General features: G+C 38.5%; 3 protein-coding genes across 8 annotated transcripts in view; 1 reads left to right on the top strand and 2 right to left on the bottom strand.

Moving 5' to 3' along the window:
• The window catches only part of LOC107269818 (EH domain-binding protein 1), a 25,199-nt gene continuing 7,019 nt past the window's right edge, over positions 1–18,180 (top strand). The window contains exons 1-18 of one of the 2 annotated variants that reach the window (XM_015744085.2): positions 2–664; positions 1,224–1,431; positions 1,499–1,680; positions 1,779–1,990; positions 2,074–2,212; positions 2,315–2,545; positions 2,843–3,032; positions 3,123–3,289; positions 3,367–3,589; positions 3,666–3,830; positions 3,906–3,995; positions 4,063–4,176; positions 4,257–4,457; positions 4,544–4,693; positions 4,776–4,993; positions 5,075–5,263; positions 5,337–5,461; positions 5,678–6,975. In XM_015744085.2, coding sequence (XP_015599571.1) covers positions 561–664; positions 1,224–1,431; positions 1,499–1,680; positions 1,779–1,990; positions 2,074–2,212; positions 2,315–2,545; positions 2,843–3,032; positions 3,123–3,289; positions 3,367–3,589; positions 3,666–3,830; positions 3,906–3,995; positions 4,063–4,176; positions 4,257–4,457; positions 4,544–4,693; positions 4,776–4,993; positions 5,075–5,263; positions 5,337–5,418 — 2,865 coding nt within the window. In that variant the 5' untranslated portion in view covers positions 2–560 and the 3' untranslated portion in view covers positions 5,419–5,461; positions 5,678–6,975. Of the gene's footprint in view, positions 665–1,223; positions 1,432–1,498; positions 1,681–1,778; positions 1,991–2,073; positions 2,213–2,314; positions 2,546–2,842; positions 3,033–3,122; positions 3,290–3,366; positions 3,590–3,665; positions 3,831–3,905; positions 3,996–4,062; positions 4,177–4,256; positions 4,458–4,543; positions 4,694–4,775; positions 4,994–5,074; positions 5,264–5,336; positions 5,462–5,677; positions 6,976–18,180 lie in introns of those variants that run through there. The other variant, XM_025087235.1, reaches the window with a different exon arrangement.
• On the bottom strand, positions 8,404–11,482 carry LOC107269820 (gustatory and odorant receptor 22-like). Of its 4 annotated transcripts, none has more exons than XR_001538137.2 (7): positions 10,099–11,482; positions 9,765–10,025; positions 9,584–9,692; positions 9,261–9,505; positions 9,091–9,180; positions 8,798–9,018; positions 8,404–8,695 (listed from the first exon to the last, which is right to left on the bottom strand). XR_001538137.2 is itself a non-coding variant. In XM_015744088.2 (7 exons), exons 1-7 carry the CDS (start codon positions 10,738–10,740, stop codon positions 8,902–8,904), a joined length of 1,401 nt encoding a protein of 466 aa, XP_015599574.1. In that variant the 5' UTR covers positions 10,741–11,482; the 3' UTR covers positions 8,406–8,901. The 4 variants fall into 4 exon arrangements, 2 of the variants coding, with proteins under 2 accessions (XP_015599574.1, XP_015599573.1); XR_001538136.2 differs by having other exon boundaries at positions 8,793–9,018; XM_015744088.2 differs by having other exon boundaries at positions 8,406–9,018; positions 10,099–10,352; positions 10,416–11,482.
• LOC107269817 (unconventional myosin-Ie) overlaps positions 11,592–18,180 on the bottom strand; it is a 21,345-nt gene continuing 14,756 nt past the window's right edge. For both annotated transcript variants that reach the window (XM_015744084.2, XM_015744083.1), the window contains exons 11-21: positions 16,149–16,319; positions 15,855–16,021; positions 15,549–15,762; positions 15,230–15,460; positions 14,872–15,156; positions 14,635–14,790; positions 14,103–14,242; positions 13,874–14,025; positions 13,358–13,786; positions 12,898–13,266; positions 11,592–12,805 (exon numbers count right to left, since the gene is read on the bottom strand). In XM_015744084.2, coding sequence (XP_015599570.1) covers positions 12,729–12,805; positions 12,898–13,266; positions 13,358–13,786; positions 13,874–14,025; positions 14,103–14,242; positions 14,635–14,790; positions 14,872–15,156; positions 15,230–15,460; positions 15,549–15,762; positions 15,855–16,021; positions 16,149–16,319 — 2,391 coding nt within the window. In that variant the 3' untranslated portion in view covers positions 11,592–12,728. The remainder of the gene's footprint in view (positions 12,806–12,897; positions 13,267–13,357; positions 13,787–13,873; positions 14,026–14,102; positions 14,243–14,634; positions 14,791–14,871; positions 15,157–15,229; positions 15,461–15,548; positions 15,763–15,854; positions 16,022–16,148; positions 16,320–18,180) is intronic.

The following is an 18,180-nucleotide window of genomic DNA, read 5'->3' on the forward strand; positions in this document are numbered from 1 at the left end:
TGTAATCTGAGATCAATAAACTCAAGAGTGGCTTTCATCACGGGACGAAATTCATTCAGACTTACGCGACAGACAGATTTCGAGTTTTGGTATTCGGTTTCATTACATAGGACAGAGTCGACGTGCTTTCTGATAGTGGTAGCAGCAAGGCAATAAAATCGAGAGCAATAATGTGTACAAAGTGACATGACAAGTGATCATAATAGATAGAAAAGGAAGGCGGATCTCTCATTTCTAGTCGTGAAAGAAAGACAGCTCTCGGTTTGCATAAACGTGTTTCGTAGAAATGTCAAATGCATGAGTAACGAAAGGTTTCCGTATCTATGACTCCATCCGTTCTTTTTTATAGAAATATATTTTGTGCTAGACAAATTACTCGTGTGCTATAGAACCGTCCTGGTAGACTTTTTCTCCTAATGTCCTTTTGAGAAATATTTTATTCGATATCATTGTAATGACGGATAATCATTAGCCTATGTGTGTCGCGTGTTAGTTAGTCACGTTTCTTTTCCTTCGTCACCCTTATGTGATTTTCTGCGTCTTTAAATAACGAAAATAAAATGAGTTCCGTTTGGAAGCGATTGCAAAGAGTGAACAAAAGAGCTGCCAAGTTCCAATTTACGGTTTCGTATCACGAGGTCACGCTCGAAACAACATCAAAATGGTAAGTAGTAATGATTTACCAAGTGTAATCATCCACGATTAGGTATTAATCTACATATTCTTTACCTTTTATATTTAAAAAATTTGTTTAGTGTTTTAATTGTTTTTTTTCTGTTGAGATTTATATAACACTGATTAAAATTATCAAAAAATATAACTCTACTTTTTTCTTTGGTACATATTTGATACAGTGGAATATTCCTCTACCGCATACTTTTTACTTGTTGTGAACTTTTCTTAGAATGGAGCCAAATAGTTTTGAAAAATATGTAAAATATTATCTTATTGTCAGGAATCAGTGTTTTCTGCTGCTTTACATGTAGCTGCTTTACATGCAGTGACATTCAGAAATTTCTGTAGGAGGAAGTTGAGTCAGCTATGATAATGAACCATACTTTTTTATTATTACATATTTTTATATCCGCCTGAATCTGTTTAGTCTATAACAAATTATCTCTGAATACGTGAATCATCGTAGCTAAGATATATACTTTAATCCTCATAACGCAACTATAAGATATTTAGATGGCATTTACAAGATACAATGAATTTTAATTTAGGACCCCAAATAAATTAAGTGTGGTATGGACAAGACGTAGTAGAAGAGTCAGTTCAGAACCTGTTGAATGGGAACCATGTCTGAGCGACCCTTTAAAAGGAATAGTAAGTTGGGCTGTACCAGACAATCATACAGTTTCTGTGACGCTATTCAAGGATCCCAGAACTCATGAATTAGAAGACAAGGACTGGACGTTTGTCATTGAAGATGTAAGAATCATGGTTGCATACGTTTTTTGCACAGGAAGAAACTAATTAAATTTAAAATTGAGAATAGGTTTCAACGACCGGTAAGAGGCGTCACGTAGCAGCCACAAATATCAATATGAAAAAATTTGCAACGCTTGAATCTAGTCAACAACAACTTAAGTTAGACTTGAAACCCACTTCGAAGAAAATCGTTAGCGCAACTTTAGAATGTACCTTATCTTGTGTGTTCCTGAGGGAGGGCAAAGCAACGTAAGATACTTAGTATTTCTTACTCTTCTACAGTCGACAATTATCTCAGGTTTATGCATACACATATGCATATTAATATGTTCTATTCAATCCTTTAGGGATGAAGATATGCAGAGTATGGCCAGTTTGATGTCAGTTAACAATAACAGTGACATTGCGCCATTAGATGATTTTGATAACGAGGACATCCCCGAGGATGTCGAAGAAGTGTCAGTCAAGAATCTAGATGAAATTTTGGAGTTATCCACTCAGTTAGACTTATTAACTAGTAGTCTCACAGAAAGTGAATTACCCAGTACTCCAATAAGTGGTAAGATTAATATTAGCATCAAGTGCATTTACTATTAATATAAATATAATTGGATGAAACTCATACAATTTTAATTAAAATAGTGGCTAGTCTATCAAAGGATGAAACAACACCAGTAAACGAGAATGAGAATATATTACAAGATATTAGCATGACTGGAAGCATTAACGAGCCACCAACGGAAAAATCTCCAGTAAATGACGAAATAGCCGCGGAAAACGAGTACGTCTAATCTGCTTTTTAACTCGTCGAGAAAAATTTCGTGTAAATTAAATTAAAAAGCGCCATGCACAAGCTTTAGTCACATAGGTATTACGTTTTCAGTAAAAACATCGAGCACAGCATTATGAGATTGCCTCTGCAACCATTAGAGCTGAAGAAAAGTGGGATGAATGTTCCAAAATTAAAGGAAACAACACCAGGTCAAGATTTATTGGAATGGTGCAAAGATGTGACCAAGGACTATCCTGGTGTGAAAGTAACAAATTTGACAACGTCGTGGCGTAACGGAATGGCCTTCTGCGCGATCATTCATCACTTTAGGCCCGACCTTATGTACGTTTCGCAAAGTTACTCTATATATTTTGTTTCTGTGACGACTACACACTTTGCAACGTCAAATTTTCCGATATTTTCGAATAGGCTTCCGTCATGCAAATAACAATATTATTCATAAAGAACTCTGGGCTTACGCCAATTAATTTTCGAAAAAAGACACTCCATTAATCGTTGAGACCTCTGTCGAATTTAGTATTAGCAAATTCTTAAGCGTTTTGTTCAAGAGAAAATACTTGGAGTATAGCTCAATTGGTCTACCGGCTAGTGTTCTATTTTTAACGATGCGCATTCCAGTGACGTGGACGCGTTATTGCCACATGATGTCAAAGGTAACTGCAAGAAGGCATTCGATGCTGGCGAAGCATTGGGAATTCCTAGGGTAATAGAACCAGCTGATATGGATGTTTTGACCGTACCTGACAAATTAGCTGTGATGACATATTTGTACCAATTGCGAGCGCACTTTACGGGCCACGAGCTTGAGGTATTTCTTTTACTACGTACACACATAATGGTAAAGGAGCTAAATAACACTACTAGATAAACATCCAGTAACAACATAATTCTTGTATAGGTACATCAGATAGGCAAGACAACCGATGAATCTTCGTATATGATCGGCCGTTTCAACACGGATAATAATACCGACGTTAGTGTACAATTGTTTGGACAAGAAATCATAAATTTGCGTAACAAAGAGCAAACTGAGCAGCGAAACAATAAGGTCGAAAGAAACAGACGGTAATTTGAGTAATTAATTTGCTTTATAATGGAAAACTCGTCTCTTATATTGTACTGAGATAATCACTACGTTTTAGATCAAATCCATTTGATACCAAGAAGGAAGATATTACTATTGATTCCTTAAAAAATAAGTTACATCTCAGTCTGAATATGGACAATCAAGATCACGATCAGTCTAACAAAGATCGATCACCATCTAGCGTCAAGGATGTTAAAGATATTATATTCGCTAGTTCGAAGAGCATCCTCGGCAAAGTTCTGTCACCGACCAAGGAAAAATACGCTGCCAGAGAGAAGGTTCTTTTCCACTTATTTCAAGAATCATCCACTGATTTCTTTGTTGATGAAAAATAATCATACGTCTTCTTCGTAGAGTAAATCTCCGCCGCGGTCAGCGCCTGTACAGCAACGTCCAATTCTCATGACACGTCGACAACTTACTGATCCATTTGGATCTGATGACGAGGATGAGAATATTCAAATTGTCGATGATAAATGGTCAATTTCGATGTCAAAATCGCAAACATCTATTCGAGACGTTAGTATCCATAGTCCCAAAATGTTGATAAACATTTATTTAATTCGACTATATATACTTATAAATTTCTCACAGGATTCCGCGCAATCGACTGACAGAGGAAGTCGCGGTAGTTCGGAATGTCGTGGCACGTCGCCGTCGCACGGTGATCAACGTTCGCAACATGTAATAGGTTTAATTATCTTTAATAAAATTCCATCTGCTAGTATATTTATTGAATTGTTTACAACAGCCATTAGTAACGAGACACGATGAGCTCAGAGAAAGAGCGAGACAACTTCTGGAACAAGCGAGGAATCAAGCGAAACCTACCACAACCACATCCGCTACAACCAGTCCGGTTGAGGTGAAGTTTTTTAAATTCAATGTCATACCTACAAGAGCACATCTAATATAGAATTTTATGTAACCTTTATCATATTTTAGCCCCAGAATGAAGACGACAGACAGCAGCAATTACGTGAGAGAGCCAGACGTTTGATAGCGGAAGCTAGGATGGGAGTCAATGGTCCTTCCGGTCAGCTCAGCGACGACAATAACAGCGATAGACGTTCGATAGATGATCAGAATAATAGTCCAAGAAGGAGCGTGACTCCTTCTACTCCTGGCGACAGACTGAGTATCAAAGTAAGTATATTTTAATGAATCGAATCTTTCCTCGCCGGTCCATTTGTTTCTTGTCTGATTAAATATAGTGCGTATTCTTTTAATAGTCTGAGCACAACGGTAACGTATTACCAAATGCAAGCACAGCTGAAGCTGATAAGAAAAGTGGATCACCTTTATACTCTTTCTCGAAGATAATTGAAAGGATTTCGCCAGAGAGAAGCAGTCCCGACGGAAGCCCTTATACTCTCAGAGGAGTGAGTCATGCGATAGCTAAAAAGAACATTGCGTCATACCGTTAGATATATTGTATCGATCCCATTGTCTTTGGTATTACAGCTGGGCAAGGACATGACAACGTATATACAAAACGAACTAGAAGCTCTTGAGAGGGAACAGAATCAAATAGATATACAGGCTGGTAAACTGGAAAAGGAATTAAGAGCCGCCATGGAAAGTGATAACGAGGAGGAAACTGAAAGACTCATGTCTCTTTGGTTTACGCTGGTAAATAAGAAGAATGCTTTACTGAGAAGGCAGATGCAATTAAACATACTGTAAGTTAAAAATATCCTATACTCCTACCATTGGAATGGAGGAACGTCGTGCATCACGCAGAATGAATCTTTCTGCTACAGAGAAAAGGAAGATGATCTCGAGCGTCGTTTTGAACTACTTAATCGTGAACTCAGAAGTATACTGAACGTCGAAGAATGGCAAAAAACAGCGGAGCAGAAAGTACGCGAGAATTTACTGCTTGAAGAGTTAGTGTCCATCGTTAATAAGAGAGACGAGTTAGTGCATCATCTAGATACTCAGGAAAGAGCGTAAGTTCAATTCTTCAATTGGTTATTACAGGTATGCATTGGTTTAAAAAAAATACATGTTAATTTATTACAGTATCGAGGATGATGATGAGATAGAACGAGACTTGTCGCGGGCTGGATTAGCGCAAAGAAATAAAAATTGTGTCGTCCAATGAAGCCTCTCATCAAGGGTCTAATTATTATCTCTCTATCACAGGGGTGAGTAAGATGTTTTTAACTGAAACACTTTTGCAGTGTGCTATTGCTTATTTAAAATGATAGTGAATGAAGAACAAAAACTGATCAAACTGATGTATAACGTCATACCGTTTTAAAGATACCGCACTTAGATATTAAATAGTTAAAATAATGGATGAAATAGGATAGCTACGTAAAATAATACTCGAGTACAGCTTAACTCAAAACATATTTCAGACATATCCCGTCATGCTGTGGAGTTGCCAAAGAAAAGGAGACATAATAAACAAGAAAGCGTTACTCTTTCATGAATGATGGTATTTATGTATCGAGATTCACACGTTTGTAATCTTAAATTTGTACAGGTACATGACTCTTCGAGTTGTGAATTTTCCAACGACAAGTACTACGTATAACACAAGGCCAGCCTTGAGACACAATCACGAATAGTCTACGTTCGAACGTTGACCGTTTCACGTTGATTAACAGAGAACATTCACTGATTTTATATTTTAAAGGTTAGAAGTTGTCCGTCTCATTTGGTTGAGCCTTTTTTTTCTATCGAACAAAAAGCGATATTAGCTGAAATTCAAGGTGTGCCGACAATGGATTGGCATTGTATTGGTGCGAGAATTGAATCCTGATTTAAGAGGTAGTTTGCATTTTCTAATCTAGTAAGGAACTGAAACGTGCAATTGGTTATGTCCGCTATTCGCTGAAAATGTGAAAAGATACCAAAAAAAAAAAGACAAAGAGGGAATTATAGATCTCCAAAATGTGTCGGTTAAAGATGACAAGCGCTAATATGGTATATTAAAATGAGAAAAAGATGTTTCGAGTGTAGATCATATGATTAAGGAGAAAAATGGTTGAAAGGAAGCATGGAAGAATTATTCGATGCATCGTTAAAGAGGATACTTGAATAATCCACAATTCACTGCTTTGCAGTACGTCCTGAATGGCAATTTAATAATAGTAATATATTACTGCGTTGATTCGAATATATTTATTGAATTCACTTTATAGAAAATAGGAAAATTGTTGATGCAAATTGGATGGGATTGTATTTCTTTCTCTTTTTCTTTCCTTGTCAAAGCGCTGTTTTCATCGATCGACACACGTACTCAGCACTGTGCCATAAAATAACCAAGTGTTTAAAGTTTTCTATGAGAATTATGGTGTTCGCATGCTATGCTTTTGTTCTTTGTTCTAAACAGTATAGTTTCTAATATACATATTAATTTTATAAAGTTTAAAGAAAGGGGTCGCCCAACTGTAAGGATACTATCGCCACTTCATCCTGTATCGATAAGCATCAACGTTATTAGTTTCATTGCCAGATGTTATTCAGAATTTCTTAGTCAGAGAATCATGATTGCGATACTTCAAAAAAATGATTTTAAATTATTATCAGGAAACGTACGGGTGGCCCAGATGTGATTTACAATCGAGGCCGTTATACGATACTACTATGTTTTACTTAAGTCACTGATTAAATACTGATCACAAAAGTTATAAAAAAAAAAATGATCCCAGTAGAATGCGAAAAATAATGCATACATTTGTACGTGTCGCATATTAAAAATTATTAAAGAGTCTAGACGAGTGGCGTAAGGAAAATAAAATAACACTTACAAGGAAACAAGATATTTTGAATAATAAAATTCTCACCTTAATGCATACAATGCATCACATTAAAGAATGTGCTATATGACATGAGTCTTACATGATTGTATATCAATACCTAAGATTCAAAAATCATGAAATTTTTGAAAAAAATAATTGACATGGGACAACTTATAAAACGTATAGGATAGAAATGTCAATTTTTCTATAATTTATATATCAAATTGACTTTTATCTGTAATTTCTGTTAGTTTAATACTTCCTTCCCCCTTACTGTGTCGATTTTTAGTTTTATATTTATCATCATTCACACTCCATAATGCATACACACATTATAATATAACGTACTACGTGATAGTACATTGTAAAAGCTTTAATAGGTTGCGTACGTATCGCAGTCATTTAACTATGCCATTCAAGTGAAGCTGCGAAAGTTACTCTTAATCTAAGCAAAGTTATAAAACTAACTGTGCAGTGTTGAATCCTGCTAAATCCTCCATATCTGTTCTTATCAACATTAACATTTGTACTCGCTGTGTTACGTTTACTACGTGTTATTGTTATTATACTATGAAAAAATATACCACAGACTGTAGAACCAATAGCACGCGTGACAACTGATATATTAAATGTTTACACTGCTCAGTCGATATCTATAGAATGACGTGGATGAATTAGAGAGGGAAAGTTCAAGGTTCAACACTCCACCTGAGAAAGGGAAAATGATTATACGAGTGATTATTAGTTTAAAAGTACAATGAGCGATTTATGACAAGGAAATAAATTTAAAAAAGCAAACAATACGTGGCAATCATGTGTATGGAAAGAGACAGTCGTAATTGTTGTAAATAGCGAATTCTTATGCTTTTCTAATTGTTATGATTGGATAGATATGTAAATTTAATTTTTTTAAGCCGTATATATATATATATAGAAGCGCGGATATCTAATTCGTTTGAAGTTTTGGTGTCGTGTTTACTCCTTTATCTCGATATGCGAAAAATGAATATATCATTGGATAATACACATATGTGAGATTGTAAGGTTGTATTGTCTTTATGATACTTTACTATTCCAGTGCCTAACGATTTTTTCTTTCGTCTCTGTCTTATCAATGGAAAACTGTCGTGTTGCAACGTCTAAGATGATGTATATGTGTACGTGATAAATAATTCAAAATCACAGCGATGCGTATAGACGCGAATGAAATAGTAATAGAGGCGATAAGAAAAACTATTATAATTTATCATGCTCAGTGATAATATGACCACGCAGTGTTCTTATGCGTGGAAATTCTTATTTGACAGTTTTAGGGAAAAAAATTACCACTCCGCATGTATACGAGGATATACATATGCATATATTTATGTCATATACAATTGTTTATACGTTTATTCGTAATCGTTACGTCGGTTTTTTAAATTATGTAAGCCATGTTATAGAAACTGATTACGTTTACCAATGATAAGCATCATTCTTGCCGAGGCTCTAGTTGCCTAATAGTTTCCATCCACAATGCCAGAAGTCCTTTCAAAGGTTTCTGCGCATGCGGATAAGCGAAACGCCAAGTCGAATTCGTCGAATACATCACCGCAATATCCGTTTAGCCAAGTAAGAACCAATAAAGTACTGTAAAACCGAATTAATATAGTTCAATTATTGCGATATCACAGCCACCACTGCACCATGCTGGCACGTTATTCCTTTTTCGACAAATCCAAGTCACCTTACAGTGTAGTAATTTCAAAAGCAACGTAGCCAATTAAACGGAATCGAGTCTAATGCGACCGGGTCGATAGGAAACAGTAGACAATTGATTGTTAAGTTGCAGTAAGCTAAGTCAAATTCTTCGCACTCGACGTGTCGACAAAACTGGTTTGTACGGTTCGACGAATCAGGGACAATTTAAATTGCATCAGTACGACCCAATAAGTAGCCATTGTCGCTATGCTCTGTAAAATAATGTAAATATAATTTAGGAATTTATAGAATAGCGCAATGTAATCGATAAATAGGTTACGTACGCTTGACAGTAGCTCTCTGTTAATGACTGCGTATCCATTGAGATGGTAAATTGGAGGATTGTTGTATATGGATACGAGAAACATTTCTACCTGCGAAGAAAGAAAAATATTGGTGAGCTAATACCGATAGGAGATTGGATTTTCATGCTTTGACGTATCCTGTAAGTTACTTCTTTCTGTGTCTGAACGTCAACGGCTGCTAGATTGACATTGAGTAATCTTTCTTGAAATTCTAAGCCGACTTTTCGCGTCGCGTGATCAGCCTCGTTACATATTATATAAAGAAGCGTCATACAATAAGCGGCTATCACGAACAAGCCTAATTCCTTCAAACTGAAGCCATGATCTAGGATTTCAGAAAATGCACCGTAACCGGCGATAATCGTCGTCACGAACATTATGAGACAGTATATACCTGCGAGGAGATGTTCTCAATAACATGGATTACACGAATTAAAGCTTTTTTTATTATTGTCATTGGCATATGGCTCACCGTACATATTCGCATAAGCTTTCCCAAGCTGTTGCATCATATGACTCAGATCAAGCCAAAGGCTTCTATATTCGACAAGTAATGCTGCCGAGCCTGTATTCTCTAGAGCCTTTAAAATATTAATTAATATAGAATTTTATCCTTCTCATTATGTAGACTGATGATTTTTTTTTTAAATTACCTTGTGAAGATTGAGAGCTAACCCCTTTGAGGCGCTGCCTATGGCTGTACAGTTTATCCACCACAAGGCGCAGAGACAGTCAAGCATGGCTATTATATGATAGTAAGCGGACGTGTGCCACATTGTAAAACCAGGCTGGAGATAAAATTGAGAAACTACTACGACAATGGATATTATCCAGGAAGCCAAACAGAGAGAGACGCACATTCTTTTGAGATTGGGATATTCCAGAGTTGATCCTGTGACTTTGTAGTATCTCAACTAAAACAATTCGGAACGTTGTATCTGAGTCGTTCTGACACTGGACTGTATGAACCTTTTTTAAATCTATTACCTGATAGTGCGTCCACATATTTTTGTACTTTGCCACTTCGTCGGCGTAGGTCCAGGACGCTACTGGTAATAAAAAGTGTGGTGCCAGAATGCACAGAAAAATTATATTGTATATGTATTCATCGAAGGGCTTTCCAGGTTCGAGAGTATTCTCGATACGTTCACGGCCAACCAAAATGACAATGACTGTTTCAGCGATCCACAGGCAAAATGCGTAAAGCGTTGCTGGTGAAGTCCACTCAAAAGTCGTCACACCTAAATCATTTTTAGAAGTACATGTTAAATTAATCATTTCTCTCTGGCAAAGACTGGACTTACCCTGTCCGCGTTGTATGGGCATCACGCCCATTATTTGGAAAAGTACAAGCAGCGCCTTCGTGTCGTCGTAAAAGTGATCGTGCTCGTCCAGAAGCTTCGCGTCGATTTCAGGTGGTCGATCCTCGTTGTAGCTGAACTGATTTTTCCTTTCGTACTTGGGCGCTACTCTCACTGCTTCTTCTTCAAAACGACCGTGCGTGCCCAAGAAGACAGCAGGCTTATTTGCCCCACCGTTTGTATTAGCTTTGTCTTGTTGTACTTTGAATATATTGCCCTGTACTTGATCACGATAGCGATCATCTTCATCTCCATTGTTACGGTGCATCCTTACTGATTCCCGTGCAACGGGACAATGAACTTCAGCTACTATCTTATGTGAACATGTGAAAAACTTAACACTGAGGTTCTGGTAGAATAAAGAGGTTGGGAGGAAAAACAACTCTTTATAAGAACTTGGTTAGCCTTGTACCCGCGCCACCCTTCAGATAGGGGGGTAATAATAGATATTTTTTAATCGTTGGTTACCCTTTCCTTAAGTACAGGGTGCGAAGTGGCTGTTGCTATCGAAACTTCATTGGCAACGACTTTAAGGAATTGGATCAAATCGATTCTACGCTTGTGAGAAAATTTATGATTGCTTGAAGGATTGATGGGAATGTGCTTCAGGAATTTACAGGAGAGCCTCTAATAAGAAATTGCAACTGTTTAATGAAGATCTTTGATGTGTATCTCTTGTAGCTGAAAAAAAATTTTAATTGACAAAGTAAAAATTTTTCGCTGGCTTTTATTGGCTCCAAGTCGACGGTTAAGACCTATGAAGGTCAGATTAAAATTAAAGTAGTTACGCGAAAATCGAAGGTTCGATTTACGGTGTTGGTCTTCAAATTACTGACAATTAGCCGCTTACGAGTCCTGGCTAGAAACTCTAGCGACCGCAGGTACTAAAAGAAATAAAACTGGAACCATCTACCAGTACTGGATGTTTGTAAAAGGTAGAACGAATAAACTGACTTATTTCTCGTAACTGATAGACAACGCATTCGATGTTTTCTTCTATGAAATTAGCTTGAGGTTGCCAAACACTTGAAATTAAATTAACATTAAAATTTATTTCCTCGACTGTTTCCTGACTCTTGTACCTACTTGGGTTTGGGTTTGGGAAGAAAGATTTAGAAATTTTAACTTTGGTAATGGTTTTATTAACAAAGATTTATCAATGGCAGTAAATTTATATACAATCATCATATAAACGTGTACACGCCGTTGATAAATGACTTCTGAGACCTTTAACGCAATATTTGCAAGTTGATTACCTGCTCTTTTATACGTTATTATTTTCAGTTTACGTTGACTGGTTTATAGCTTCACGGCTCGCCGGGTATGTGAATCGTGGTTCCTTCATGTCAAATAATTAACCATTTCAGGATAAAGATACAATGAAAACCATAAATTACTAGAGTTGCACAGAAATCTGCGTTGATATTATACAATTTCAGTGTTTTCGATTCTTTCCCATACAACAAAAATGTATGGATTTTTTTTTACCTCGCTCACCTCTGCTATGCTACTGAAAGTTCACGATTCGTTATCGATTAAGAACAAGATACCGAATATTAAATACAATATTTCATCGTTGGTTCAAAAGAAACAAGGAATAACATTATGCGGGTATAGAAACGTGCAAATAATTTTGAAACAACAATTAACACACTCTTATCAGTTAATCATATAATCTATCTTTGGAATCAGCGAATAAACTTATTCGCAAAGCTATGGCATTTTAACTGTTGTATAATCCTTCATATATGTTGGTAAGTTCATGCAAAACAAGATAGACGCACCTGTTACATTGAATAACCAATCAATCAATCAATATTTTATCCAACGATCGTAAGACGGATTGAACGTATAGAACACCGTGTTCACACAACAATTCGATGTATATCTGCCTGCCACTGAACAATTCAGCTTTAGATTCACTATCAGGTACGTATAAACAAATAATAAGTGTGGCGTCATTGTTTAAGCAATATACCACTTAGCAGTAATTAATACTTCCCGTAATCTAGGTCTAATGTATCCATTGTCTTAACGAAGCATGACTAACTGGTATAATTTGGTTATATATGTGGCAGTATACTGAATTAAACATTCAAGTTCGACGAATCGTGCATGTACATTCATAGCAATTGATTGAAAGTTAAAAAAAAAAATACAAAATCATTATATACAACATGAGCGAAAACGATATCTAAATTTAGAGAGTCTGCTTTTATGGATACCACGCCTCGTAGAACAGACTTAAATGCCAGATTATACTTTTTTAACGTAATTCGATGGGAGGAGACCAATTTTACCCTTCAACCTTCCTTGCCACCAGCCGCCATCGTCTATAAAGTTAATGAAAAAGCTTGTAAGCCATTAAAAAATATTTTTTCGTTATAGTAACAGAGAATATGTATTGTGAAATTGAAAAACTTACGTTCTCTCAACACCTCAATGACTTCCCCTTCTTTAAAACCCAGCTCGTCGAGATCCTGAGGATTATAATCATAGAGAGCTTTCACTTTTGGTAAACTGGGAGTGGGCGGTTTGTGAGAGGGTGGGTGTAAACTTTGCGTAGGTGGCAAAGGTCTTTCCCAGCCCCTCGTACTTGCAACTGCATTTCCGGCGTCGTTGGTAGATGGCCTTGTTTCCGGAATATTACTAGTCATTCTTTCCTTATTATGAGAGTTAGTACTGACAGTGTTGTAATCACCACCCCCGATCGGTGGGAGCCTGAACGCTCCATGAACAGTTGGTTGATTCGGGGGTGCTGGGTCGGACGGTGGTGGGGGAGCTTTTACCAAACCTTAAAAAAAAACCAGTAATACAGTCATTAAGTTACGTAAACGGTTAGTACTGATAAAGAAGAATTTTTTATTGAATTATTCATTACTCACCCCGCGGGCCACCGCCAGGATTCGTGAACATTCCCATCACCGGCAACGAAATGTTCTGAAGCTTACTTGGTTCCTTTATATCGGACTTCTTTGTTTTCTGTACTTGATTCGCCTTAACGTTTGGTCTATTAGCTGGTAAGTTTGGTTTGACGTTATTGGCTACAAACCCAGCAGCACCGACGCCAACTGCCGCTGTCGAGCCTGACGTTACTGGCAATATTGGTCTGTTCGGTAGTGAACCGGGCTTTGATGATGATTTCTGATGACCGACTGGTGCTGCTGGTCGTTGCTGATTTACAGTAGAACGCGGAGCAGGACGACTTGGTATTTTCAGAGCTGATTTTAAGGGCTGCGCACCAGGATGGGCTTCCGTTTTAGACTTATAAGATTGAGGTATGGACATTGTCGATGCTCGATTCGGACTCGGCTCTGAGTCAAAACATAAATCGAATCAGTTAGCCTACGATAAGATACGACACGCCCGACCAATTTGACGTAATAAAATAATTAACTTACTGGTAGTGCTGAGTAAACCCTTGCCGACAGTAACACTTAAGACTTTACCATGAGGTTTTAGTACTTCTTGGTCGCCAATATCTGCCTGAACAAATTTAACTTCTCTGGTACCGCCACCGCCCCAGCCTTCCTTTTTTACCTTAAATTCTATGCTGTGAAAAAGAGAAGAAAAAACCATTAAAACATGTTAAAACTTTCTAGATACGCATTAGGCACAATTAATGCTCACTTATTGTTGAACTTGATGTTCAACGAATGGGTGGTCTCAGCCAAGTACTTTTTACTAAGAATAGAGAGAAACTCAGTCTTAAAGACAAGCTCCAGTAAGCTAGCGTAATCTTCTCTTGTGTGAATTATCACAAAGTCATCCTGAAACGTAATAAGTATTAATAATCGATAACAGATAGCAGATACACCATCATAAATCAAAATCCAGAAGAATAATCTAATCGGTTGACATTCACTGACATTTCGCGGATGCATCGACGCACTCAATTTTATGAGTGAAATAAATTAACTTATTTACCAGATCCCCATCAATTATACATATATTCGAAGACAGTCTGTACATAAGACAAAAATAATTCTATTTCAATGACTTTCTCTGAACGTGATACACGACCCCAACGTTGTTGTTTCCGTTTCGTGACTTTCGCAATGTGGTCGCTGGATTATTAAACCGCACGACAAACTAAAGCAACCGTGTCCAACCGTGTATAATGAATTATCAATGATACTTCTTCCAAATTGATGAAACTTACCTGAAGCGTGCTCAGGGATACGTGACTAATCTGATCAAAAGGCAACTTCCTCTTGATTACCTGAATCGATTTACCCTTTTCAGGCCCCTTTTTTATTTGTTCTCTACCAATAAGAAACAGACACTTTCCAGTTAGTATGAGATCCCTTCTGCACACCTAAACGATAAATTACATAATTGAAGTTTTATAACTAATTTCAAGCGGCAGGAAGGATGCGCCTGTTGATCAAACTCTCACCTTAAATCTTCTATCATACTTCTTAACCACCTCAGCAAAGAAAACCTTTTCTCTTCTACCAATCAGATTCATAGTCTGCGGTTTACCATCGAGACCAATGTAATCACCTACGAAATTCCTGTTGACACTTCCACGTCTACGTTGCTTGCGACTGAAGAACAAATTGGCAGCTTCCTGTTTTTCCTTCTCTTGCTTCTTCCTAGCAAAATACTTTTTGAACGCTTTCTGTATCACTCGAGCGTGCGTGTTGTACTTCCGGTCTCTCGCCTCTTCCAGCATGAACAACTAGAGGGGCAACAATCCCATTATGAAATCTGATTTGCACCGACGCAGTAGAACAAAATTCAAGAAGACTCACGCTTTCCGGTGCCTTAATAAATAATTTCGTTTTTCCTAACTGATACTGCCTTCTGTCCATTTGTACACTCGCCAATATCCACTCCACGCCTTGTTTCGTGTCGCCTGTCCACTGCGGCCATGTTTCCTTCGTCAATATGGCGTATCTGTGAAGAAACTTGGCGAACGGTCTTCTGTACGCGAAACCAGCTCTACGTACTCGTATATTTTCTTTGAGACCCAAATATTCCACCTGAAACCACAACGATCACAGAGTCACCAAGTTCTTTAGCAAAAGCTACGCTGATCTCTCAAGGCATTTGCCATTATCACATTCATACCTGATGCTTCACTCTGAGCTGGTCCCAGTCTTTAGGCCTTTTCGTCTCGTTCGGTTTGATGCAACGTATATAATGCGGCGTGCACTTCATTAACTGGCCAACCAGACGACTTGCCTGACTACGAATTTTACTACCAGCCGTGGTAGGTCGAGGCTTGAGCGTTTTCGTTGTATCCGCAGCCTTCTCCTGCGGGTAGAGATTACGAACGAGGGAACTGCAAAAAAGATGAAGAAGAAGAACTAGACTTTGCAAACGACCAGGGAACTACGAGAATCCATTGCCTCTTGCAAGAAAAGTATTACGCACTTGGTGCTAGTTTGCATAAGTTCTATCAGATCGGGAAAAAGAACGTCCCTGTTCTTGTCGCTAAATCCGTCGACGGAATAAGCAACGATACCGGCATAATGTAAAATGGTGAATCCTTCGCCGGTATTTTGAAAATGAGCATGACTGCTCGCGGCACTGGCTAATTTCTGAAAGGGAAAAAAAAAGACACGTTACGTCATTGAATGAAATTTATGAAAAATGAAAAAAAGGGAAAAAAAGCTATTTCCATGTGAAAGCTTCCGCGAACTTGGAATATTCGACGCGCGACGATACCTTCTGCAAATCGGTGTCTGCTCCGGTACTTCCGCTGTGCAGCGTGGCGCAGACGTCGTCCAAAATTCGAAAAAGCCCAGGCGGCCGTTTTCCTTCGAGCAATTCGACGACCACAGCATTATTGAAATAATCTATTGGCGTCCACTTAATATTCTCAGCCACGTATTCCTCCTGCAATTCAAAAAGAGGTAATCTCCATGTAACATTAAACCAATCCGATCAGGATTCCGAACCCGTGCAAGATATCGCACAGAGGTGTTGCTAAAGACAAATTTTGCATAATGCGACGAGCTACTCGACTTTTGTACTTGAATCCAGCTACCACGTGGCCCAATGGAATATACGTAACAGCCATTATTCGTTCGTAAATCGATGCTTTGGCTGCCCAGGCTGCCATCGAAAATTCGGGGAGACATAACGGCTCAGCCTAAATTGATTTACAATAAATCCAGCCTAACGGCACCGCTCAACATTCGGTGTGATACGTAAATCAGGGGGAAAAAAGTGGAGGAAAAAAAAAAGCTTTAGAGAAACCAAACAAGCACTCGAGTAAATTGTATTCGTGAATTTACAATTAACTTGCTCGTTCCGCCAGTGGGTTCCTAAAGAGGGAATTCGTCGCAGTTCCCGCGGACGACAAGTATCTTCCGACGAAATGAGTCCGTCATAGTCATTTGACTGAATGCTAGTGAAATTCTTGGTTCGCTGATTTCTATGACCTCGCGATCATTTCGTGCGGATCCTCTCAGTCGTTCGCCGTACCTAACCGATCGACTCTTTGTTCAATTTCCACGACTGTCCATTTCTCCAGACTTATAAATATCCCCTGCGTCGCGTCACTTCGTTCCATCGAGCAAAAATTATAAATCCGACAGCCATTCTGCTTCTGGTTTTACGTGAAAGTGGCAAAAAATGATAAGGCTTCAGATCAAATGAGAAAACCTCGTCGGGTCGACCGGCACGAGTAACAGAATTACAGAAGCGGAAACCACTTGCGGAGGAGTCGATTTTTCCTCGGTTCGATTGATAGTTAAAAAAAATTAAAAAAAAAAAATAATTATACACAATCTTACGAAATATACCCTCGATGCCCATAATGTCAGTGCTCCCGATTAGGCAGAGCACAGACGGTTCCGCTCCGAATGTCCGTTTGAAGAAAGGCCGGAGAACAATAGGCAAGACCCAAGCGAAGCAGAGAACGAAGGAGAGGCAAAAAGACATAAGAGCAGCCCAAACGACCAGCCAAGCACTTTGGACTTGGACAAGTGGGTGACAAGCGTGCCGCCACTCGACTTACGTCCTTTTGACTCCGCGAACCTTCTAACCAGCCATTTAACGCGCTCTAGTTTATTCAGAAACTTTGAAAAGTGGCACAATTTTTGTGCCGTCCCTTCGTTCTCCAGGTTAACGAAGGTTTTTACACGGTCGAACCGTCGGCGAAATGCGATCCGATCGGTTTACTAAAACACCGACTCGTCTTACGTTCTGACCTACCTTCCTGTGCAGGACTGTACCGTTGCTCCTAGATACTTACAAACTACATGGACATTTGAAACAAAAGATGCTGACGATATAGCCTCCAATTCTGCTTCAGCAGACTCAGCCGACTTTACGAACAACGAGAACTGAAGCCGCAACTGAACTGTTGCGTTACTCAATGCAAATCGAGCCAATCTAACTACCGATTTTCAATGACTCGCCAAGAGGTTATTCGATATCCTGACACTAGTAGCCGATGTGCAGTCATGTTATTACAAGCCTCGAGTCCCATTGTAATGAAGTACGTAGCAGCAGGTCCTACACGGGGGCACGTGGCTAGAGCGCAATAGCCGGCATATATTTTTTTACAAGGGTCAAAGCACTGGAATCGCCATGATAAAATCGGCTCCCCGTTTTATTCTTTGTTCGAGCATTCGCGTGAGAATGGGACCAGATTCCAATGGATTTTTCAATTTCCCTCGTTACGATTAACCCGAACAAGAAAATTTACCTCTTCTCGTGCAATATCCTCCCCCCCCCTCCCCCCCCGCGC

The sequence above is a fragment of the Cephus cinctus genome, unplaced genomic scaffold (assembly GCF_000341935.2).
Source record: "Cephus cinctus unplaced genomic scaffold, Ccin1 Ccin1_scaffold0690, whole genome shotgun sequence".
Lineage (NCBI taxonomy): Eukaryota > Metazoa > Arthropoda > Insecta > Hymenoptera > Cephidae > Cephus > Cephus cinctus.